This window comes from Apteryx mantelli, chromosome 1 (genome assembly GCF_036417845.1).
Source record: "Apteryx mantelli isolate bAptMan1 chromosome 1, bAptMan1.hap1, whole genome shotgun sequence".
Taxonomy (NCBI): domain Eukaryota; kingdom Metazoa; phylum Chordata; class Aves; order Apterygiformes; family Apterygidae; genus Apteryx; species Apteryx mantelli.
This window is the reverse complement of record NC_089978.1, coordinates 73,549,812-73,575,522: the sequence shown is the minus strand read 5'-3', so window position 1 is coordinate 73,575,522 and position 25,711 is coordinate 73,549,812. Positions and strand designations below refer to the sequence as shown.

Genomic DNA, 25,711 nt, shown 5'->3' with positions numbered 1-25,711 from the left:
CCAAGGAAGAGGTAGGAATGGTCTGATGTGACATCATGCTTGGCTGCTTTTTGTGTCAGCATGCCAGGGATTCTCCACCAGAAAAAACAAACCAAAAACATTTGCTTGCTGGCTTCATGTCTTGCAGAGCTGCCTTTCATGTGTGGGTTTATGCAAATCAGTTCATCTCCCTTGCTTCCAGTTCTCTTGCTCGTCAGACTTCCAGCTAGCTCTGGCCATGTAGCTCATGAACATTTGTTAACCTCCAATAGCAGTTCTTAGTTTAAGTCAGGAATAAATTGGCTTTGACTGTGCCTTGCTAGCCACAATTTTTTTTTTTTCTTACTTTCTAGACAAATTCACCCTCACAGTTTACAGTGTATCTCTGCTTAGTATTTGTCTTTACTGTGGCATGCGCAGGAAGTGGTGCTGTCATTTTTCCACTCCAGGACAAATACTGTTAGAGCTTTCGTCGTCTTTCCTCCCTGTCGTTATGCAAAGGGAAAATGTTTGCCCTTTCATTTTCACTGCTTGTTTCCTTTCTTGAAGGCTGATTGACCAAAGTAGAGTTTAATTTGAACTGGTGGTTTTCAACATCTCATCCTTGGATCCCAGGTCAGGGTCGGTGGAGATTACTGTGTGAACTTACATGAGGGGATTTGTGAAAGGTAACTGGAGAAAGTGAGTTTGTTTCCAGTGGACTTAAATGTGTACTGCAGGGGTCTGTACTGTAACTGAGAAAACCTTAGCAGTCAGCAAATTGTAAAAAATGCTGAAAATAATTGGCTTGAGTCATGACCCCTCATTTGAGTCATGCCACCTCAGTTAACTGCTCAGGTTCTGAGTTTTGACATGTGTGCTGGTGTTTCGTCGTCGTCTTGGGTGTGTAGAATATTCCTGTGCGCCTCTGAGTTTCTGGAAGAATGTCCCCAACTCTTCTACCTAGGTCAGGGAAACAAAGGGAAGGTTGAGAGCTAAATTAAGCAGACAGCACTTAAAAAATGGAAATGCCTTTTAAAAATGGAAATCCCTTTTAAAAAAACATGGAAATGCCTTTGAGAAATCTGGGATGCTGTGTAGACTTTGGAAGGTGTGGTTTGCTTAAAACTGAGTATAATGAGTATAATATGTTTCAGTTGGAGATAACAGTACTGCTGCTTTCTCTTTTCTTCACTCAAAATAGGGAGATTTGTGCCCAGCAGCCTGTACAGGTCTGTTTGTTTAGAAGGTGCAGGAAGCCTAGGTGACTAACATAATGTTATTGATGCCTGAGGCTGGGTCATGAGCTCAGAATACTCAACTGGTGTAAATCCTTTTGCCTCCTTTAGTCTGCATTGTATAGTTTTACAGCAGCCAACAGACTTTTTTTTTTTTTTTTTAATTGGTGGTGTCTGGCTCACATAATGTTACTGATGTTTAATAAATATTTAAAACAGCCTTCCAAGCATTTGAAACATACTAAATACATGTGCATGTATCTTTACTAGGAGTGCCGTAATTGCATTTATTTAATCATATTTCTATCTTGTATAACACTTATCCCTAAATATGCCATGCTTTTACCAAGGAATTCAATGTCAGGGTTTCTACTCTGGTGCATTTCATAAAATTACTGCCACAATTCTGGGCAGCATCTTTTCAAATTGAAAAGCATGTTGGGTAGAGCCTTTAACACCTTTTTAGGAAATACAAATATAGGAATACAAAAGGAATACAAAACTCCTAAATTTCACCCAGGAAGGGGCCATTCCATAATACAAAGTTACGATTAATAATTGTATCCAATTGTGTATCCAATAGTATTGCAATATACTCTCATCAGTATAATACTTTTCTAAAGCAAATTAAAAAAAAATACTGAGATTATAGTTAGGATACAATTGAGGTTTTATTGTTCTGGAATGCAGACTATAAAATACAGTTCCAAATGCACTGACCAAATAATCACTTTCTTTATTATGTATCTAATTGAGATATGCAAAAGAATTAAATGCTTGTTTTAATGCATCTGTAATGCTAATCAACATTTTATGAGCTCTTGCATGCTTTTCCATTCTGCCAAGTTTTTCTCTGAAAAGGAAAAGCTTATTTTTATCAAGAGACTGATGCTCCTGAGTGACTGTGAGAGTCTGATTTAAGAAAAAACATCTCTTTGAATGTCTTTGCATCTCTGAAATAAGAGATTTGGCTGGAGTGATTCACTCTGAGTGTTCAGATGCTAAGGTTCTGCTCTAAAATTTCATTTGTTTCTGCTTGCTGTTTCCATTGATGGCAAAATCCCTTTCTAGCCAATATCATGTGCCCTCCTGTTTGGAGGACTGGAAAATATAAGGAGGGCAATACAGGGGGAAAAAAAATCCCCTGTTTTCAGCTAAAATTACTTGAGCAAAACTTTGTAAAGAAGTTTCAAAGCTAGATATTTTGAAAAGGCACACAACATAGCCTTTGGGAAAGAAAACGGTTTTAAAAGAGATTGCATCCATTGTTATGCATAGTACAATTGAATCTCCACAGGCATCACAGTCTTGCTTTTTAAAACATCTGTTTTAAAATTTATGTGATACTGAAACCAGTATCTTCAGTGAAGATGAGAGATCGAGTGGTTATTACCGTATGTGCATTGTGATAGACATGACTTGGTTTTAATGTCATTTGAAGAAATCTAGAGAAGAGGGATCATCCTGGGGTAGCAGATTTCCTTTGAAATTCTGTTTTTTTTCCCCCACTGTCAGATGCTGATAGCAGTATTTTTCTGGTTACCCAGACTATTGTGGATGAGTTAAGGCATGCAGGGTTCTCAAGTAGTATCGTAATCTGTGTTTTATAAAAACCAATGCAATAAGTATTATGGCAGATGACAGACTCGAAGGAATTATACACTCTGTTCCTATATTCTCAAGATTAAAAGAATAACTTTTTCTTGCCATGAAGTGCAACTGGTCAGAACCAAAACTCTGACTATGACAGATAAGGAAATGTCCATCTAGCAGTGGATACTCTTTAACAAATTGTATGGGATTTCTGTTTTTCCTTCTTATGCGTGTGACTTTATATATATATATTTTTAATTTAGGCCAGCCCCTGCCTTAATGGAGTATCCAAAGAACAAATAGCACTTGGAATGCTCCCTGGCACTTTGTTGGATGTAGCCTGATCATTATACTGTGTCCATCTTAATTTCGGAAGTGGTTTTCTCTTGGAAAATTAAACAAGAACTTAAATTCTCATCATTGCAAGTTTATTCAATAGAAAGAAAACTAATCTTTATTCATATGTGACTGTCTCTTGTTGAAGGTAGTTTCAAGAAGTCTTGGGGAAATCTACAACAGTTTTGCTGTAAGGTTGTGCTAGCCAAATGGTTATAGTTTTATTTTTCAGGGACGGGAGAAAGGAAGAAGGATTGGGGTTTTCTGAAAGCTATGAGGCATTGCTGTTTAGCTGTATAAATTTAAATACCTCTTTAATAACAAAACTGTGATTAAGGCTTTAAGAAGCAAATATTCTCTTTTCTAAAAGTATAGTTATTGCTTCCTCCAAGTCATGGCATTCTTCTTTGGAAACTGTCACTTTAAAGTGTGGTATCTATGGGAGTGATTAATGCCTCTGGTGTATTTTTAGTCTTCATGATACTTGTAATTAATTCTTGCAAAAATCCTACCAAAAAAGTGAATTTTGTCATTATTTTATGGAAGTGAAGCAGAAGGAAAAGAGAGAAAAATCCCAGATCAGATAGAACCAAAGCAGGACTACATTTTTCTCCTACAGGCCATTAAACTAGGCTTTCATGTGTTTCAAAACAATCCAGATGTTCTGATCTCTTCCCTAATGGCAACTTAATATGTATTACCTTAATCAGTCATTGGATGAAATTTACAAATAGTCCTTTTAGAGAATAAGCAGAACTTTTATTTCCTCTCTCTTGTAGGTGGGTGTTTAGTTACAAAGTCATGCTGCCCTCTGTCTAGTCCAATTAATCCTTAATTCTTTTCTTCGCTTTCGCAGAGGTTCAGTAGATGGCAGGGAGACTTTGTCTGTGAATGCCCACTAGTCAGATGGGTAGGAAGTTCTCCAGGAAGTATGTAGCGTGTGTGTGTGTGGTTGTGGGGGCATCCCTAAGGCTTGAGAATTGGTATAGAGCTCTTGTGCTTGATGAGTACCTTTTGGCTTAAAAGGTATTGTGTGGGGATTTTCTTTATTTAAAGACTGGCTTTTAAATTTTGTGGGGTGCTCAGTTATGTTAGGGTTTGCTCAATTTGGATCCGTTAGGAGTGTGAGGCCTTGGAAAGCTGTGTTTGTGTATAGCACCTGATTCATGACTTGCTGGTATGGAAGTATTTTTGACCATCCACATTCCTGTAGCTTTTGGTGCTTGAATTTGGTAGGCATTAAGGGGTTTTATGGTGCCTTTGAAGATTTTTGTCTTGGATTTAGGCTTGCAATTCTGCATCATTCTGCTTGTGGATTTGGGCTCAAGTGTTTTAATATGATGATATTTCCTTCATTCAGAAAAACTTCCTTGCCTGGATGTCAGAGCTACCTTGCTGTAACCTTTATGTAACAACTGTGATGTGCACTGAAGTGCAAAAGTGTACCTCCGATCCCTTCAGCCTTGACATAAACTATATGTGAATGCACACTAGCCAAAGAGAACTTCCTTAGAAACATGCATTTGGAGTTCTTTGTAAGGGTCTTGTGTTCAAGGAAGTTTTTGCATCACCTCTCTCCATGTGTGAAATACAGAAAATTCCACATGGAGGGATTTGAAGAATTGTGAAGTATGTAGTTCATTTTGCAATTTCATTCTTTTTTGCAGTGTTACAAAAATACTCAAGCTTTCTAGAAATTTAATGGAAGGTCTTTTACTTAGCTATGGAACTGTGATATCAAGCATAGTGTAGTGGTTTTGGAAGCATACAAATGGTTTTCTGAGTTTCCCTTCCTTGTTGGGGACACTGAGCACACAAATAATATTTTTTCTTTAAGAAGCCAGTTTCTTGTATGCAATGTAGTTGCACTGTCTTTGCTGCAACACAGCGGGCACAACCGCTGCAGCTGGCGACTCTCATTTTTTGTCAATTCCTGCTTCACCAACTAAGCCCAGATGTTTCCTGCCACTACGTAAACAATATGGTACCTTTCTGTACAGGTTTCTGTAGCTCAGGAAAATAACCTATTATCAGTATATCTGAGCAATGTATAACTTGATAATTCTATACCCATGATTGTCAGTTAAATGGTCGCAATTCACTACAAAAAATAGGAGGTTTTTGTTAACCTTATAAATATAAAAATTATAAAATCCTAGCCAAATAGTAGATTACGTTAACCTAATGCTCAACACTGTATCCCTTTTCCCCTCTGAGAATTTACTTCAGTGTTTCTAATAAATGTAAAATCCAGTGTCTTATATTAATTTAGATTTTATTGATCAGCTGTCCCTAAAATAGTTTCCCTCTGTTTCCCCCAAAGACGACAGAGGTTTTCTGATACCATCATTGATCTAGTGTCCTCCTGCGGTTTGTTTGATAGTCTGTCACAAATCCGTTTGAGTTACTCTTTGAATTACTCAGCAGTGTTCATAGTTAAAAACAGTTCAGTTACTTTTCCATCCCCAAATGGATAGAAAAGAAACTGCATTATTGCATTCTCACCTGTCCCCCCCACGCTTCTTTTGTTTTGTTTATTCCGTTGCCCAGAGGGTGCTTGTGACTGTTGTTGTGTTTTTTACTTTCTTGTTTCACCGATATCTCATCATATACTTGAGATCAATACATAATAATCCTAAAAATACGTATGCAAAGCCTGAATCTAAGTAAAGTGAAATATTAATTTGTCGAACTATTTAAATGTCTGCTGCTTGAGGGCTGAAACACAGCTTATGAAAACTTAGGTCACTTCAGAAGCTTTGTTCTGTATGTACGTTAATATGATAACTGCATACAGGCTACCCCTCCTTAAGACCTAGTGGAATTTGTATGCTTAGGCTGAGCCTTGTCTCTTAAAGAGCAATTATAGAATGATTTTCTGGAGATATTGTGGGTGCATTTTCTGTGTTGTTTATTGTTGAAGAGTCCCTTACATAACCATTCTGTATTAACCTTACTCATCTAGAAGATCTGAAATTGTCAGCCCTCTAGTGTAGCCTGCGCTATGACTTGGAGCCTTCTCGTCTTTTCACTTTAGACTATATTACATCTCCTAGTTAAAAGGAAAAGTAGTGTTCTGATAGTCTTAATGTAATCTTTGAAACCCTGAATAGCTTCATAGGGTTTTTTTTTTTTTTTAATAGAGTAGATTCAGTAGATAAGTCTTTTCAGAAACAGCTGATACTTGTTTGCTGTGCTGTTATACTGTGGTTTATCTTCCTAAAAACTATTTCTGTACAAAAACAAATGAGCTTTGTTTGCTTAGTGAGGCATTTGGTTATATTGCTTAGATTCCTTTTTATGTCTGCATCACAATACAAAGTGAGAGAGCTTAAAAATTTTAATGCAGGACTGTTGTGTCACCTCTTTGCACTGGTTCAGCTACTACAAGTAGTGGCCAATCTTTTTATCCTTGTCATACTGCAGTCTCCAGTTCTTGTGGTTCAGGTCTATGCAACTTTTTTATCTGATATCCCTGATAAACAAGTCGAGAACTCTGGTTTGGTTAATTTGTGTGCTGTGACAAATTATGGTTGAGAGAATTCTTGCGTGTTTTGTATTACGCAGTATAGTGTGGGAGTAATGATCAGGTAAATGCATCCACTGACTTGTTTGCTCAGATAATTCCACGTGTAACCTGGAATGTTTTAGTCTGTTTTAACTGAATGATTCTGTTTTCCTCCTTTTTTGTAGTCTCATGTAATTTCATGGGACGTCCTCCCATGCTTGTAAACTGTGTTCTGATCACTTGGTTTATATATACGTAATACATGTAACTTTTTTAGATAATTTATGATGAACAAATTTAATACTGTTTTAAATTCCTTCTGATGATAATAGAAAAAATGACTTTGTATACTATTATATGACACTAAAATGTTCTCTCTCTTCTTATTTTACAGCTGTATGGGGAAACTTTGTCAATATGAGGTATTGTATATTATTTTTGTTATTGATTATCTTTAGCTGAAATAAAGTTAACTATTACCTTTCTCATCACCGTGTATCACCATATATCAAGTAGGGAGAAAACAGAACAGCAGCTCATAGTGTTGTTGGAGTGGTTGCTAAGCAACTGATACCATTTTTTGAATAAAAGATGTTCAGTCTCGGAAAGGGTAGTGTCTGTGCTGCACATCTGGCCCAGGATCTTACACATTTTAGCATCTTCTGTTCCTTACACAAATTCATCTTCTGAACTGGGAGATGTTTTCAGGCAACTTGTTTAGCCTAGCTGGGCACATGGGCTTGGATTCTGCTTTCCCTCAGCACAGGCCTGACCACTTCTCAGTGACAATATAGGCTTAAACATTCAAGAACAGTGGGTTCTCCACTGCTTACCATAATTACACTTCTGTGCCTAGAAACAGTGGTGTGCTTATAAGGTTTTCCCTTCCACAGTTAGCTGGGAAAGAATCCAGTGGTTTAACTGCTGAAAAACAAAAATATCGTGCAGTGTGCTCCCCCAGAATTTTTGCCCTTAGAAATAGGAAGGCCTAACATACACAAGCAACTTGTAAAGGTTTTCACAGTATTGCTGCTTGCACAACTGTTTGTCCTCTGGGAAAATTCATGGGGAAGATGTGATTAAAATAGAAGGTGAGGAGCATATGGAAACAGTCTGTTCCCTGCAACAAAGTCTTTGCCCATAGAGTACAAAATATTCCACCATTCCATGTTGTTTTGCTAGAAAAGGTTTTATTTATTCTGCTGCCATGTTTAGTGGCACAGTGTAGAGGAAGACTGAGGCAAAGCGAGAAAATCAATTAATTTTCTGGGCACTCTGATTCACCCAGGACAGTTTATCCTGGAATCTGTTCCTACCCTTAGCTGTCCACTTCATTCCTCTTGGAGTTTCCCACGCTTGCTGCAAGAGTGATCAGCTGTTAACAAAACAGCTGCCGAACTGCTGCAGTTTGCAGATGGAGGTATCATTTGGGTTGCCATGTTGTTATAGTGACCACCAAACTATGGCAGCTGAGCAGCTGTTACACGAGCAGCTGAGCATTTCCAAAGGAGGGGCAAGAACCTCAGAAAGGAGTCTGAGGAGGGCAGGTGGTATTGGGCACCAATATGTTGCTTCCCTGATAAGCTCTCCTTACTCAGATTTTAGCATTAGTTACATGCGCCTCCTTATTTGAGGAGCATTTTAGGGGGCTGTGGGGAAAATGTTTTGTTTGTCTCTGTTAGGAGCAAAAGCTTATTAAAAACTTAAACTGTCTAGTACCAGTCCTTAAACTCCAGGATTCATGAATAGATAATAGTAGGAACCATTTCTGAGAAGACCTTTTAGTAATCTGAAGGGTTTTCTCAATGTTCCTTGATCGTATAGCAAAGAGGAAAGGTTATGTGTTCCACAGATAATTCCTGAAAGCTTTTTGAAGCTTTCAGTTTTTTGGGGAAATGTGAAGAATTTACAAGAATTATGTAATAAGGTTTCCTTATAATAAATTCATACTGTGTTAACTGGAGGGTTTTTTATTTGCCACTATTACAATAAATTACAATTTTTTATGAAAAGATGGTCTGGGCCTGTGTGGCTCAGCCTAGCAGTTTACTGCACTCCTTACTGATGAGACAAAATGAATCTGTTCAATGAAATTTTTGCCTCAGTAAAGTAGACTGGACAAACTTTAGTAAGAGAGTTTCACAGAGGGGTATGAAGGGAATCGTTGCTGTAGCTTCTAACAGTGTGGCATATATATATGCATATATCTACTTAACAAAGGGCCTTCTGTTTCTTTAGGTGTAATGACTTCTGGTCCCAAGTAAAGGAGCTCTGTTTTATTTGAAAGAACTCCGTTTTATGCTGGATGCCCATGAATCCTCTAGTATGCAGAAACTTACTACTATAAGGCTTGATAAAGAATTCCCCTTTCTGAGGGAGGGTGTAATTGGGAAAAAAAAGAATTGTGGAAACTTGAGGAAAATCATATAGACTAGATGTAAGAGGTAAAATTAAAAAATACATATTCTACATTTGTAGAAGTTTACTCAAAGGATGGAAACTGTTAATTGCTTAAGATAGTTTACACAATTACATTCTACATAAGACCAAGCAGATTTGTGCAAGACTGTTTTCATAGGTCACCTTGACATCCTTCAGAGTATAGGCTTGGCTTCACTTCATAGAAGTAGTATTCATGTGAGAAGTCACTATTGCCCTTCAGATGGTCACTTAAGACAAGCTTCAGTATGTTTTTTTTTCCTTGTTTTTATAAAAGTTCAAAGTCAAAGCTAAGCAGATTTGTCCTTCTCTCTCTTAGGTTGAAATTACAGTTGTGGCAATAAGGGAAAATATTTTATTAGCGTACTTGTAGCATACAGTAAAAACAGACCCTCAAAAAGACGTCTTGGGCACTTTCATAGTAAAGTTACACTGAAAAATGTTTCTGCTAACCTTATCCTTGGTGTAGTAATTAGACACTTTTCTACACTAAAGTCAGTTTTCTCTGTAAAATGAACATCATCTTCAGTGTTACTACTTTTTTCTGTGGGCTTGGTTCAGTGTCTGCCAAACTCTGTGACAAGACTTTAGTTGATTTCAGTGGAGACTGGTCATCTACTTTGATTTGCTCTCACTATGTCTATGAAATAAGACTAGCTTGTGTTGTTTAAAAGATACTGTTTTGACAAGGAAAACATGTTGCAGGTGCATTATAGTGAATATTGCTTAGTTGTGGATTATTTTTTTTCTTTTCTCTCCAACAGGTCTCTTCAAGAAAATGGGGAGCAGAAGGTGGAAAGTAAAATAGAGGAGGTTAGTTTGCCAATTGTTGCAGTCTGTTCTGTTTTGAAGTCTCCATTTCACTCATTTCATACTGAAATAGATTATTTAACCCTTTTTGTTACTGTTCGTTTTACTAAAACCATTCAAAGCATTAGATTTGTGTCAGTACTGTTTTTAATTATAGTGATATTTCTGATATCGATCAGTGACTCTCCTCCTTTTATATTTTTTCTTCTAAACCTTTCTTGGAAGCTGTAACTCTAGAGGTACTCTCTTGCTGCAGAGACTTTGTAGTAGTCATAGTCCTCCTAAGAGCTGACCTTTGTTACTGAACGTAGGACTTAACATACAAATTCTTCCTCTGTCATCCTTTCAAAATGTTAAATAGGCATCAGCTTCAGTAGAAATTTGAAACTCCCCAAACATGTTTTCCTTTGTTCTTAACTCTTGAACTAATTTATTAGCTGTGGTTGTAGGCTGGGACTGATTTGCACCACCAATGCTTTAAGCACAAATGCTCGCAATTTCTAATGTAGACATGGGTATTGAACACACTGGTGGTTCTGAATTTCTATACCACTACCTCTGAGTTTCCATTTCAACCTCTGTTTCTTGTGAAATATGGTAAGTGTTTGCAAACAGAACTTTCTCCAGGTGCTTATAGAATTCCAGTCTAACAACAATGAAAGGAAGAATTTAACAGATACAAATGTCTTTGAGGTCAGGACCCCCCTCCCTTTGTGTTTGTATGTGTAACCATATTCATTTTGAGATGTGTCTAGCCTACCTAGAGTTTGTATTCTAACAGGTTTATATAGCAACCATTCCTCTGGGCACAGTCAGAAGCCCACTGAAAGCAATGGAAGGACTGTGTTCTTAGTTCATGTCTTTGCATTCCTGGTTTTTTTTGTTTTGGTTTGTTTTTTTTGGTAAATACCTGCAACAGGCATTCTGAAAATCCCAGTTGTTTAAGAGTGGTGAAATGCTGCAAGATACTGCAAGATCTCTGAGAAGTCAAGCTTTTCTGGATCCTGTTTAAAGCTTTAGTTGTGCAGTATCTTGAACAATCAGAACCAGTAGGACTATTTGAGGAACTATTTGCTGTTCCAGAGCTGGATCTTTAATGAATATAAATAACGATACTAGTTCCTCTTAACATAAATATGCAGCTTATTTCAGTTCATGAAGTTCTGAATTGTCTAGCTCTAACCAGCAGCATTTGTATGAAACAGATGAATGGTGGTTGGCAATGTGTTGCTATTTAGTAACATCTCAAGTGATACCTGCTGACAACTTTAAACTTATGTATGGCCCTATATGTTAAATTTTGTGACAGGCTTTTAGTGAACTTGACAAGAGTTTGGGAACTTGTTTCTGTTGTTATAATTTTGGGTCCTTCGATAAAGAACTTGAAATTGATGCTGACTTCACTGATTTTCTCTTTCAAAGCTATGAAAATGCAAATAGAAATATTGGTAGGTGAACTTTATTGTCTAGAAAATCTTTTAATAATAATTTCTAAAAACTGAAATGTGTTTTACAACATAATTTGAGGGTATATTTTAGTTTTTTAAGATAATGTTTCTTTAAATTCTCATACCATGTTCTGAGAGAATTATAGCTGTTTGCACTGGAGCTAATGCCTCTTTCTCTGTATCCACTAAAGGATGTCCAAATGCTGTCCATTTAAGTAGTTGAGGTTTTACTGATTGTCCTATTATGCTGTAGCTCAATATTATCGGCTGTCTTGAACCACTTTGGGCAAGTCACTCGTGCCTGCATTTTGCTAAATAGGAATCATAACCTTGAGTGTTCTTATCCGCATTTTGAACAACTGCATTAGCTTTGGAGATGCTTTGTTTTCACTGGTAAGCTAAGAGAATTCACACTGTAGCTGATTTGCTTTTGGTAAAATAGCTGATCTACTTTTTGGTAAAAAATGGTTTAAGAATTTTTTTTGACATAAAGAGTGCTGAAGGTGTAAGCTTTTTGGAGTGTCTTCAGTGAAGCTCTTCATATGACAAGTATGACTAGTTGCATGATTCTTGCTCTAAAGTAACTTATTTTATGGATGTTTTGTGATGTAAATCTTGCTCTTCAAAGATTAAATATTATTCCTTTATTTTAGGCTGTTGCACCTCTAAGGGAGAAAATCAAAGATCTAGAGAAAAGGTAAGTCTCTTCTGCTAAGTTTGGGAACTGGTCAAAAAGCAGATTCTGTTTTGTAGCAGACAGTCCTGTAGCTTTCGGCTTGAGATGTGTGCATGTTTTGCGTATACCCTTGTTACCTTTGGGACCTGGGGCCTTGAATGCCAGGAGACATTAATGCATGTCTAAAATGTTTAGGCTGAATAGTCCCACTGAAGTAATTGTGAGTGCTTGATTTTTGTGAAGTTCAAATGCTGTGGAGGAATTAGCTGTTTTAAGTCCTGTTGGTGCACAGATTACCATGGTTTGGTAAGTCCAGCACAGGTGTGTACTAAAACTTATTGATTTCAGCCTCAAGAGACTGAAAATAAATGTTTTACCTTGTATTCCCTGTGTTTGTGATCAGTTAACATGGTTCAGCTAATGTAGAATGATTTGACTGTGAATCTTAGTCTATACGCATGCTCTGGATGAGTACAAGTAACAGACTCCCTTCTCAGGGTTTGTAAGGGAAGGTGATAATCTTGAATTAAACTAGATTATATGACTGAGAAAAGCAGACAAGCTTTTGGGTGAAGAGCAAATCCTAAGTTAAACACAAATGTTAAATATGGAGAGCTTCTGTGCCATAGTTCCTCAAGCCCTTTAAGTTGGCATAGTTGTTTAAAAAAAAAAAAAAAAAAAAAGGCAAGGCAGGAGGGGAGGCTGACTCATCACTTCCTGGCTGCTTGTGTCCACCCTGCAACATCCTTTTCTTACGTTTATGCCAGCACACCCGTTTATGCCAGCACACCCGTTTATGTAGCTGATAGTATATTGGATGAAGAAACTAAGGCATTTCAGTCTTTCTTCACAAACAGCTCCTTCCCACCCCAGCCTGGCTGCCTTGCAGCCATATCAGTTCTCCAGTCCCAGTTTTCACTTGGACAGATGCTTTTCATCACAAAGAAAGGGCTGCAATAGGAGTGGGAATTGGCAATTGTGACAAGGACATGGCTGCTTTTGACAGTGATGCTGTTTCATAGATGACGCTGTTGATGTGCCAGACAAACAGCTAGTAGGGAATGCTGTTTTACAAAGGGCTGAATCTTGCCTTATCAAAGCAGTGCCAATAAACCTGTGTGGTTACATATGTCATATTGGTGGTTAATGTGCTGATGTGCTGTTCCTCTGGAGGGGGCAGAATTGCATTCCTGTCAGCCAGAGGAACGCTCAGCACCCACAGTGTTTTGAATTTTGTCTTGCCAGTTTGTCAGTGAGCAGTTGCCTTTCCACCGTCCGTCCCTATGCTCTTAAAAAAGTCCGTTTTGATTTTTCACAATTGACTTGGAGGATTCACTGACACCTGCCACACGCAGTTTATTTTAGGAAGAATACTGATATGATTGCTCATCTCTTGATGTGAGCATGGGCTTCATGGATCAAACTAGGCAATTTATTGACAACATGAAACAAATTACAGACTGGATCACCTGTATTGGTTGCATGTCATACTACCATACCAGTTATAATGGAGAAATTGTAGAGTAATGACTTCGTGTTCAGATGAAATTGTTGATGCCTTGTCTCTTAACTTATTTAATCTTTACTGATAACCCAGTAATTCAGCTTCTTTCTGCCACTCACAGAGAACCTTTGTGTTAGGGTATCCTGATTGGCTTTATTGTTGTTGTTGTTGTTGTTGTTGTAGTTGTTGTTATTGCATTTTTTCAAATGAGCATTAAATTGTTGGGTTGGAACTGTTAAGTTAAGCTCTTCTCAGGAAGCACCTAAATGCTCTTTTCATTTTGAGTAGTGTGCCATATTAATGAGTTGTTTCAAATGTCTGTAGCAAGTCCCTAGTAATGAGAGGAAAGAAATAAAATATATTTTACCTCTGTATGAGCTGATAAGGAATTATATTTTATCAAAAGAGTGAGCATTGCCTCTTGTTGTTGGGGTTTTTCTAAACAGTGTAGCTGTTTACCTCTGCCGGTCTGATCATGTGTAAGATGTTTGCTGGTAGTGAATTTTGAATTTTATATCTGTGTAAAATGACAGTAAATAACTACTCACTATTAGATGCCTGAAGGCTGATCCTGCTTGTAAAAAAAAATATTTTTCTCTAATGGCAATTTTTTTTTACCTCATAAGCTGATAAAATCTGAAAGCAAACCATGCCCATGCTTTTGGGAAGCAGGAAAGACAAGAATTCCTTAAGCTAGTTTCCTGACAAAAGGTTATTTAACTCGAGGTAAAGTTGGAAGTTGGATCAAAGCGAGCATTAGGCCAAGATGGTTGCCAGCAGCTGAGCATTCAGCTGGATGAGTTTCAGAATCCTGCCCATTGCCTCTAAGCTAGCCTTGGTGTAAGGAAGGGGCAGGAATGTTTGGGAGTCCCTTTGGCAGCAGTTGGATTTCGTGCTGGATTAATGTGACCATATAAGCATGGTCTTAAAAAAAAAAATGGAGGAGATTGACTTTTATCTTGCATCTAGTCATTTGGCACTTAACTCTTTTACTCTTCATAAACTTAAAATTTCAAGGTGTTTTTAACTCTGTTGTTATTGGTGAATTTGCCTTTCTCTCACAGGAAGGCTGTTTCATATGTCTGTATTATGCATGTGCACAGCTGTTTCTCAGTGCTTCAGCTTGCTTCAAAGAAATAGGGTTGCCATTTGTGACCCCTGTAGTGCTAAGGTACACGTGAAGGAAACTGCTTACTTCAGTCTTCCTGTATGGGTAATGTTGGAAGATTCTGCTGCCATATTTCCCCTATGCAGGAAGCTGAAAATGGCATTCACTCTGGGATGAAGAGTAAAAGGTGTCACAAGTACAGCAGCATCTGTGCTCTGCCTGTGAAGAATTCCTCTTGAGCCAGTGATGCAGGTTAGAAGCAGAGGAGGCCTGGTACTTCAGGATCAGAGGTGTAGAGTCAGTTCAGTTCTGATCTGTTTGTGAGTAGATGAATATGTAGTCTCAGTGTGAACTCTTGGCTTATAGGCCTCCCACTTGCTAGACCCAATTACACGTCTAGGCATGTGGACTAACTGAAGGACAAGAATAACCGTAGATAGAGTTCCTTCCAATGTCATATTGATGTTTAGTTAAGGATCACCTGAGATATTGAAATATTGTCAAGACTAAAATGCTATTTACTTTAAAAAAAAAAAAAAGTCTTTTCTCTCTCTGGAGGTGGTTGTTGCCATATACAGCAGGCGTGCAAGTGGGGGGAGAAAAAGTGACATAATTCTATGTGCATAAAAGTGTTCAAGCTCCTGAACATTAATTTTAAGCTTAAGAGAGCACCTAAGTTTCATATGTCACATAATTTTATTTTAGGATATTTTGTTTCTGATTAAACTCTCTTAAATAAGAAGGTGCAAAAAATTAAGTTGAAAGTAGCTTGAAGACCGTCAAAACAATGGCAGTCTAGCCACTTCTGGGAAGCAAGTTATGATTAGCTATCATACTGAATAAGCTCTCTGGTAAGATGGTTGAGCCAGCTTAAAAGCAGTTTCTTCAACTTTCTGGTTTTAAACTTTACATTGATGAAACTTCAAGGAGATTTGTTTGAAATCAGTGTTATAAGTTAACCCAGTTTATTTGCTTTTCCAGAGCTTTTAAGAACTTTTAAGAAAGTTGTTTGCTCTTTAAAACTTTTTTAAAAGAAGTCCATCTGTTGTTTTTGTTTTATTCTCTTGCGATGCCATACCTAACACCATTACTTCTGCCCTCAAAAGACAGAAGCCCAGTGATTTTTACTAGAAAATCTGTTAGGCAAAATTTTTTAAAACATTTTTTATTATTGTGGGAGGTGCTTTGACTAAGCATAAACAATTTCTTATACTGGCCCAGATTCTTCTTTAGAAAAATGAAGTAAACGTATCCTTAAAAGAACTTTCAGAATCGGAGATTGTCAGAGTTGTTTTTGACATTTCAAAGACAGATATATGAAAGAAAAAGCATTCTTAAGAAAACGCAAAGTTGAAACTTAACACATTTTTTCTTTGTTTTGGAATGTTCTGTAGTTTCACCCAGAAATATCCACCGGTGAAATTTTTGTCAGAAAAGGATCGCAAAAGAATACTGGTAAGTTGGTATTTAATCAGGGCTTGTGCTTGGGAAGTAAAAGAACTGTGTGGAATGTAATTGGGGATAGAGGATTAATTAAAGGCATGAGCAGGAATAAAATAAATTACCATGGACCTTGTATGGGCTGCCTGGCTCGGGAGAAGTGCTCCTCTACTTTTACCATGTTGATGTGCTGAAAATATAGCATATAGGTAATAGACTTGGGCTCTGGATTGGAGATGTGTCTCGCTGATTAAGCTACTATTGTCTGTTTGTAATATCTTTAAATTGTGTTGCCAAAGGTCTTTGTCTGTGCTTCCAGCTGGCTTAAGCTTGTTGAGACTGGGAAGTTTTTTAGGCACATCTTGAAAGTGCAGAAAGCTTGTATGACTGATCTGGACAAAATCTAATCATGAGGCCCAAAAAGTAGCTGCTGTGCAGCACTGTTAAGACAGAACTGTCAGACTGAGAGAGTGTTTCTCCATCTGATATCTTCTGTGCTGCTTCTGTGGGATTTCCAAGCACCATGGACATTTTAGGGTGGAAGAAGAGCACGTGTTAGGTCAGAAGGAGGACTGGTCCAAGGCATTATTAGGCTGAGCTGTGCTGCTATGTCAGCTTTTGAGTTGTATCTACAAACACTTTTCAGGTTAACTGAGTTGTCAGAGTCTACTTGTTCTCTCTGTCTTGGGGACAATATTGTCCCCAGGTTTCCAAGAGGTGGAGGAAGGTGAAGCTGCTTAAGATGTGTAAACATATAGTTTAAATTTCTGTCTCTTCAGTAGAGGGTGAAGTCTAGGACAAATACCTGCTAAAGTTCCTATAGTTCTAACTTGTCTGGTGTTCTCTTTTGGCTTGACTCTTCAAAATTTAGAAGAAAAATGCTGAAAAGTTGCAAATAGCTTATGATTTCCCTTTTATATTTCCACAGGACAAGTGGATTGCAAATAAAAGCAAATTTGTCTTCAGTGCTATAAAAAACTTCATAAAAAATAAGTGTTATCAAATTTCACTAGTTTAATTTTGCAGTGTTATTCTGTTATTTTTATGACAGTCTAAAGGAGATAAACTTGTAGACTGCTTCCTCCCTTGCTGAAATTGGAAGGTACACTGAGGTAAAAAAAGCAAAGACAGGCTTAACTGAAAATTCCTAAGTAGTGTGCTCATACATGCAAGTGTAATAGTGTTACCTTAATGTCATGATTTCTGTGTAAAAATTAGAAGGTATTTACAAGAAAAATATCAGTGCAGGCTGTTCAAGGGTTGTGGAACTCTTAATACTAAAACCTTCCACGTAAAGATTTTGGATATTTTGTTGATATAGCTAGGAGTATATTGCTTCAACTGTGGTTTGCAAGTATTTGGAATACAAGTGTTTTCTGCTGGCCTGGGGATGAACGACTTCGACATCTGTGTACTTCGGAGAGATGAAATTACCAAAGAGAAAGTTGGCCAAAAGGATGAGTGAGTTGTATTGTCATTTCTTATCTATCATAGTTGGTGAACAATTCAGTGTGAACTCAGATTGGTCTTCACAAGCTTCCTGCCCAAGTGGGCAGTTGCAGGCTGTTACATCATCACAGTCACTATGTAGGAAAAATGTTCTTTTGAGTAGTGGAAGACAGCATTTGGAGGGCTTGCGTAGGCCTTGCATGACACTTGGAAATATGTCAGGAGTAAACATAGGAATCGGCAAGGCAAATGAACTTTTGCAGATTATTTCCTTTTTTTTTTTTTTTTTTTTGCTGATGGGGTGAGTTTTCCTGGAATCTGTTCTGTTTTTCTCGGAATGCAGTTTTTTAGTTTATTACAACCTGGAGGTAACCACAACACTGACCTGAGCAGACAGCAGTTCTAACCGTTACCTTTGCTTATAGCTCCTCTATTTGCAGATGTTTACCAGGAGGGGAGGTATCTCAGCTAAGACTAGATTCTCTGGCACATTCATCCAAAAGAGCTCAAGTCTATTGAATTTCATCCTGAGGAGCATGATTGCTCACTTTTCTGAAGTGACTAGGCAACACCTTCTTATGCAAGGTTATGTTAACATTATGGATAATAGTTTTGACATAAGATCGGTCTGTTGTGTGTTTTCTCTGACTTGAATACAGTAAACCAATGAAAGCATAAAATGAAAAATTAATATAATTTCCATATGGAACACTAGATGTCTTCAATCTGACTGCAGATAGCAGAAATGAACAAGTCTGGCAGATACAAAAATTCTTAAATGCCTCAGGTAGAGGAAATTATTCGGTAATGTTTATGGCTTTCAGTAGCTGCTGAAGTTACCAAGCGCTTTGGCTCTATTACATAATTAAATGTTTTGTATTAATGAGGTCCTTTAAAAGAATATCTGTTTAAGCTCCAGGGGCATCTCTCCAAATCTGATATGCAAATGGTTTGTGTACAGTATATGATTTTGGAGATTAATATGTCATTGTTATTTACAGAAAGTTGTATTTAGAAATAAAGTGTATTAACATTGCCTTTATGAGTGATTACAGGAAGATTATATAGAAAGCTTCAGTGATAATCATCTGTCCGTTTTTAGTGAAGCCTTGAGTAATGATTTAAAAAAATAATTTATACAGTTGTTTACTTTTCCAGGGGAAATTCAGCTCCTTTTCCAAGTAGTTCTTTGTCTAATACCTGTGGAAGTGATACATTAATAAAGCTAACAGATTTTTATCATAAAAAATACTTACCAGTAAAGCAATTAGAAACTTTTTTCCAAACATAATTGGTTTGTGCTTTTTTTTCCCCCCCCCCTTAAATATGACACAGACAAGTGCTTCAAGCACTGCTTAGTTTTTTTTGTTTGGTTTTGTTTTTTGTGTGTGTGTGTTTGTTTTCCCCAAAAAATTGGAAGATGGGGGATCAAGACACCTTCAGCATGTTTTACCAAACCAAAGCCCTATTGACAACATGTAGTTTGTCTTCTCTGGAATCCTGGGAATAGAAATAGAAGCAGGGAATTTTATCGGCCCTCAGTTGAAGGAATAGATTGAGGTCATCTACTGGTAACTTTTGTCCTGGTCTCCACAGAAAGACCTTTGGAATGTTTAACAAGGCTGCAGCTCCCTTTCGAGTTGGGATAAACTTCTGGCAACAGCTTTTCCATGCAGTTTATTTTTCCCTTTGTAAGTGGTCATACCTGGCAAAGGACTGTCGTCCCTCAGTTAGTACCCTTCTCCTTGCCTGTTCTCAGCATTCTGTCAGGTACGTTGCTGTTCTTCCCCCCGCCTGTTGCAGGACAGTAGGAGCCCTGAGACTGTTACTTCCTTTTAAAGAGCACTTCCCATAAATGCTCTTTGCTCTTCAGGTTTGTGAGGGAACTGAATCATATATTGAATCTGCTACAATGAAGCACTGACAAACCCAAAAGAATACTACATAGACCAAGTAAATGCTTTTTTAAAATTTACTAACGCTTGGAACAAGAGAAAATGTGAGCATGGGTTTTTTTGTTTGTTTTAGAAGAAAATAGATATGGCTATCTTCTTTTCCTTTTCAGTTTACCTTTTTGTTAGCTGTCTATTTCCTTTTTTTTTTTTCTGGATTAAAAAAAAAAATCTGTTAATCTCATTTTTTCAATAGTGGGTTGAGGGAGTGGGCAGGATAGGCTTTGACTAGTCTGAAGTGAAGGGATTTCAGCCATCTGCATCATTCTACACACAGCATTTTGTCATCGTAGCACACAATCCATTTGTTAGATTCCTTTTTGACAAATTCACCAAGTCTGTTGTTTGGTTATTTCTGACTGAAAGTGAATAACAGAGATAATAGCTGAATCACTTTTTCAAAATGTGAATTTATTCATGCAGTCGTGTAATAGCTGATGCCACACTGGGCTTTTACAAGTTCATTCATTCTTTGAGAGCAGTTATCTATTATTTCTTTGTGTGTTCTTGAAAACAGTTTATGAAGTGCAGAGATGTGTGTGGTAGGATGTGTCACACAACTTGCAGTTCCTCTACTATGTTGACTGTTCCAGTACTGAGTTCAGTGATATTTCTTTTTTTACTCTTAAAACTGAGCTGCAGAAAGGGAAAAAATAAAGAACTTACTCCCTTCTCTTACATCTACTATGGAACAAGAGTACAAGTCTTTAAATATTTAATTTCTGCTTATTTCTTTATAATAAAACATTATGAAGTTTTAAAACAGGCAAATGTTGGGTGTTGGAGCTAATGGTGTCAGAGACTGAAATTTAGGATGTGGGTTATGGATACAGTAAAACAGAGAAGTTTTGGTTTATGAAATATTTAAAATGGGAGGTCTTCAAGGACTCACTTTCATTTAAGAATACCCTTCCTTCCTTCTCTGAAGGATGAAAGAATTCATGGTACTTACTTAGAACACTAAAGATGTTTTCCATTAAAACCAGAGAAAGGCTGGTTTTGACATCCTTGATATTAGAGAGCTTATACAAAAATAACCTGACATTTTGTCATCGTCCTTCTGAGAAATAGGAATGCAAGAGAATCCTTTTTGGGTCTTTTTGTGCTGTGCTGTGACATAAACAGGCACAATCCAATTTGAAGGAAAAAGGAAAATAATATAATTTTTAAAAGATCTTGTTGATGTGAATAATTAGCTGAAGTTCTAGGCTGACAGTGATGAAACATATCAAGCATCTCTCTTGAAATTTTAAATTCCCTAAATATTGGGCAAGAAATTTAAACATGGAAATGGAGTTGTTTCCCCTGGGGTAAGCAAAGATCTGAAAGCTACTGTTCTTCTGTCTTCATGTTTGTGGACTTTGTCTGGTGTTTCTGTAAAAAGAAAAAAAAAATTTATACCAACTGTCCTAACGCAGATAACTGGAGGAGCAGGGTTTGTGGGTTCTCATCTTACTGACAAACTAATGATGGATGGCCATGAGGTTACAGTTGTGGACAACTTCTTTACGGGCAGGAAAAGAAATGTGGAGCACTGGATTGGTCATGAGAACTTCGAACTGATAAATCATGATGTTGTTGAGCCCCTGTACATTGAAGGTGAGTAGTCTGTGCTTTGGTATCTGCGCTTTGTTAAGCTTTACCCTCTAAGTATGTTTGTAAAGAAATCCAATTTATGCACAGACACGTGGATTGATCCGTCCAGTACCTGTATGCTTTGTTCATGATTAGCCTGATTTCTGTGACCATCACGGGCTGAGAGGTTCTGAGGGCTTTTGTCTTTGAAACAATGCTTTCTTTGTGGTTAGTCAGATAGGAGGAAGGAAATCTTAAAAACTTTGTAATGTGACAATGATTTCTGAGAACACAGAGGTGACGATAGGTTGTCCGTCTGTCTCCATCCGTGTCTCATGTCCCTTGTGTGCACACTCACTTGCTCTGCGGCCTAGATGAATTAAGATGCTCAGCCCATTATGCAGAGTACAGTTGCACTAGCCTGCATACCTCCTGCAACTCTGTATGGTCAGCTGAGAGGAAAACAAGCTGTTTGAGAGGGCAGGTCAGCTCATTTTTCTTAGCTGGCTTATTTTTCTTCTGTGGAAAACAATGTTCCTATTTTAGGTACAGTCATTCTACAGCAGCCTGTAGAATAGGAAGACAACAGTATTGAATTCTCACAGTTTTCAGAAAAAGAAAGATAAAGCATCCTGATTTGAAAAAGTAGAAATAACTCAATGTCTAATCTACCATAAATCTCAGAACATTATGCTGAATTGCAAGACAGCATTAGTAAAGATATATTTACAAGATATATATGTATTTATAGACTTCTGAAATAAATCAGCTTGTACTGGATCAATGAAAATGTTATTCCAGTCACACTGGAGTTGTGGTGGTTTTGCCTCATTCCTTTAAAACTTTGTAGAAATGTAGTTGTTTCATTTTTAAAAGGAAAAATAAATCTCAGGCTGTATTTTTTTTTCTTCTTGCTGTATTCTAATGGATTGAATTTTACAGGAAAAAATCTCTAGCAATTTTTTCTCTTGTGATACTGCTTGTGATGAATCTTGACAGTACCACTGAAACAGTTGGGCAAACATGTACTCCTTCTCTGTTCTGACAATGCGTTGGTTCAGTTACTGTCTGTTACTTTACTTCAAACTTCTGCTTCCACTGATGGTGATGGGACTAGGATCTGAGTAATTGGCTCTCTGTTCACTGCAGGTGCTGGTAGCTTGTACCTTAGCCAGTTCTGTCTGTCAGCTTTCCTAATCTTTTCCCTGCAATACCTTCTTTCTAACTGATTGTATTTGGCGCCTCTTCAGAGAATTACCAGTTTTGCTAATGCTGTCGTCCAACTACTGGGCAGTAATGAATAGGAATTCCGAGATGCTTATGCCGACTCTCCCATGCTCTGTGGAATTAAGACACCAATTCCCCATTTCGTGCTGATTATAAATTACACTGTGAGATTCAGTGGGCAGTTTACTGAATTTCTTCTCATTCTACAACAGTGTAGATTAAAGATGGCATGGTTAAATACTAAAATAAAATTAACTTTGATATTCTGATATAGGGGCATGATAAAATTTTGTTTTGGTTTTAAAAACAGCAGTGAGTTTATAGCCCAACATAGGAAAAAGGCTAGAAGAACAGGCTTAAAGAAAAAAAGATGAAACAATGAGGATGATTATTTTAACAGATTCACAAGTTGCTGGGGTTTTTTTGCCCCTTTTGGCATATGGATCATTACGTCTTTTCTTAGTCACAGTTAGTTCTAACTTTTAGAATCTTTTTACTTGTAAATAGGACTTTGAATAACTGGGGTCATGACAAAGAGGTTTAAGAAAACAGGTTTTATCTGAAGAATTTCTATTTATTTACTGTCATGTTTGAAGAAGGTCATATCAGGATGTTTAACACTTAAATTTCAGAGAGGGTAATCAGTGGTTTATTTAGTAAGAAACCTCGTTTCTAATCTAGACAGAAGAATGAATAAACTTTTGATATTGAAAGTAAATTTAGTCTCAAGATGCCTATCTTTCACTAAATCTCTTGATGCATTTTTTTAGCTTCACAGTGATGGCAGTCTGTGAAGTCTATGTGAAAAAGTCTATGTACAGTCTGCCTTGTTTAAATCTTTCTTTGATTCATGACATGAAGTGGCAAACTGCATTCTTGGATCTAGATCTGATTGGCCAGAGACGGTGGTAAATCACCTAAACACATGCATTTTGTTCTTGTTCCTATGATAATTATAGTGCTGAGTGACTTCCTCTTCCTCCAGTAGGATTTCCTTTAGTTTAGTATTTGGGGAAGATGATGTCAGTAGAAAACTCACAAGAACCGATAGCTTTCACTGAGACTTTTTTCAAGAAGAAAAACAAGATCTCTGATTTCTTTAATTGAATGAAAGTAACTTTTAGGAATCTTGGAAGGCAGCAAATAGTCAAAAAATGTTGTCTGGAAAGAAAATTTGCACAACTTCTCAAAACATTTGTATAAAGCTTGTTTTATCATACTTAAACCCTGTGTTCTTAAACTACGTGGGATTTTTTTAAAGATATTTGCATTTTAGCCTAACCTTCATGTTGACTTCTAGTACACTAATAAATGAGGTTTTTGTTCCGAAAAGACAATTTTTTTCCCCCAAATGGTAGTCTATAAAGAAAAGGATCTCTTAAGACTCTTTTCTGAATTATCTGGCAAAAAGTATAGAGCATCCACCTTTTTATGCTTATTTTCTACCTCTCATTCTTTATATTCTTTAAGATTAGAAATCCAAAAGATGTTTACTTGAGAGAGCTGTTGCTAACATCCCTGTAAACTTTAGCATACAGAGTCACAGGTACTACTCAGAAAACAAATGGGTATAAATGCCTGCACCAGTGTCACTGTGATCTACCCACTCGATGGTAATAGAATTGTCTTAAAGACCACTAAATGAAATTCTAGATTAAATGTAATTAAATGTGGAAAAGAAAAAATGCACTTCGTTAGTTTGCATAGTCACTGAGGATTAGTGCTGTCTTTGTTTATACCCAAATTTGTTAGTTATGACCACATGAGAGAGTTGACTATGTGCCTGTGGGGATCTATCCTGTTCTGTCCCATTCGGTTCTATTTATATTATTAGTGATTTCACTCAGTGGCCAAGTCTGTACTTCTATGCTAAAATGTCATTTTACTTGCATACTAAACTTATGCAAAAAAAAAAAAAAAAAGGGCAGATTTCAAGGTGAAGCCATAAGATGGCAGTCATACCACAAAGTGGACTCTTAAAAGCAATTAATGCTTCTCAGTCTTAGGCTTGAGGGCTGCTTATCAGCTACTGTTAGGTACATTCTCCTTCTTGTCCACAATAGCTACAGCAATTGAGTAACTCTTCCAGAAAACTTCGGGCAGGTATGCACAGCCCATATCCTGGCACTCCTGCCTTTTCTTCCTGCTTCTTTAGCAACCTTTGGAAGCCTTACAAATAGTCTTTTATAAAGTGATGTGTGCACATTCCCTTTACTTTTTGCCATCTCTTGGATTTGAAAGAAGTATCCTCTTCAGCTGGACAATGGGCTAGACATAGAATAGGGAAAATGTGATTTCAAATATACACAACTTTTTGTGATAAATGTTGTGACCACAAAGAAACTATTGAAATGGATGGTGTGAAATACTTAGACCTTGTAGTGCTTTTAGAGTAGTAAACCTTTGTCAAACTAAACGTAAGTGCTGCATTACAATTTTTTGAGAGTAAATAGTGTTACAATAATAATAGAGTAGTTGAAATCAATCAGCAGTCCCTTAACGTTTGAGAAGCATTTCCCTCCTGTTTGGAATCAAGGAATAATATGCAAAAATTAGCTGCTGCAGTCCCTTTGGCCTTGTAGATCTGTATATTAGAGACACGCTTAGTGTTTTGGGGTTTTTGGTTGTTTTTTACCAGCCTCTTCATGAATCTGAAACAAAAACAGACCTGAAGATGCCACAGGAGTTCTAGTGCTTTGTCAGTAATGACTCAACTGAACTGATTTCATTCTGCTGATCACAAATGCACAGTACGTTTTGGGTGCTTCATCGTTACATTGAGCAAATGATAAAGCTCAGAAAGACTCTCCTCCCTTGAAAAGATGTTCACTGCAGTCCTCAAGGATTGTTTTTAGTCACAAGTTTCATTTAGAGAATTTTTTTTCTTTCTCTAGGTATATCACACTAGCCACTTTGTTTTTGAACCATAGGAGCACAGTTGCGGAGTAGAAATTTTGTTGATGGCCTCCAACACTTCACTGTTTAACACGGAGCTTTCAGTAAAATATCACTAGGACATTGCTAAAGTTGCAGTCTGTGTCAGCTGAATGCAAATTAGGCTATTTCTTTTTGCTGAGGATAATGAGTAATACCGTTCTGACATTCAAAGGTAGACTCTTTAAAACACATGTGAATGCACTGCCTATATTACATAAAATGAATCAAGTGAGAAGAACAGTGTTCATATGTGGTAGGTAAGGAGGAACCACTTTATCACTTGTTTTCTGAGACGAGTTATAAGAATTCATATGAAGATCAGTTACATAAAGCTGGTCTGTTCTGTTCTTTATTTCTTGATTCCAGAAGTCCAGTTTCTGGCAAGACAGCTCTTAAATGTCAGTTCTATTTTCAGTAACTGTTGTGAATACAAAGGTGGTTTAGGTTTTATATTGGGCTCTTACAACTTTCACTGAAGAGGTTTCCAAATGATGGGATAAGAATACATTTTGC

The 25,711-nt window shown here is 37.2% G+C and overlaps 1 protein-coding gene across 5 annotated transcripts in view; it reads left to right on the top strand.

The window, feature by feature from the left end:
- The window catches only part of UXS1 (UDP-glucuronate decarboxylase 1), a 66,055-nt gene that overhangs the window by 5,480 nt on the left and 34,864 nt on the right, over nucleotides 1-25,711 (top strand). For 3 of the 5 annotated variants that reach the window (XM_067295034.1, XM_067295051.1, XM_067295055.1), the window contains exons 2-7: nucleotides 7,028-7,055; nucleotides 9,837-9,885; nucleotides 11,984-12,027; nucleotides 16,013-16,073; nucleotides 17,380-17,519; nucleotides 20,976-21,058. In XM_067295034.1, coding sequence (XP_067151135.1) covers nucleotides 7,028-7,055; nucleotides 9,837-9,885; nucleotides 11,984-12,027; nucleotides 16,013-16,073; nucleotides 17,380-17,519; nucleotides 20,976-21,058 — 405 coding nt within the window. Of the gene's footprint in view, nucleotides 1-7,027; nucleotides 7,056-9,836; nucleotides 9,886-11,983; nucleotides 12,028-16,012; nucleotides 16,074-17,379; nucleotides 17,520-20,877; nucleotides 21,059-25,711 lie in introns of all 5 variants that reach the window. The other 2 variants (XM_067295041.1, XM_067295061.1) reach the window with 1 other exon arrangement.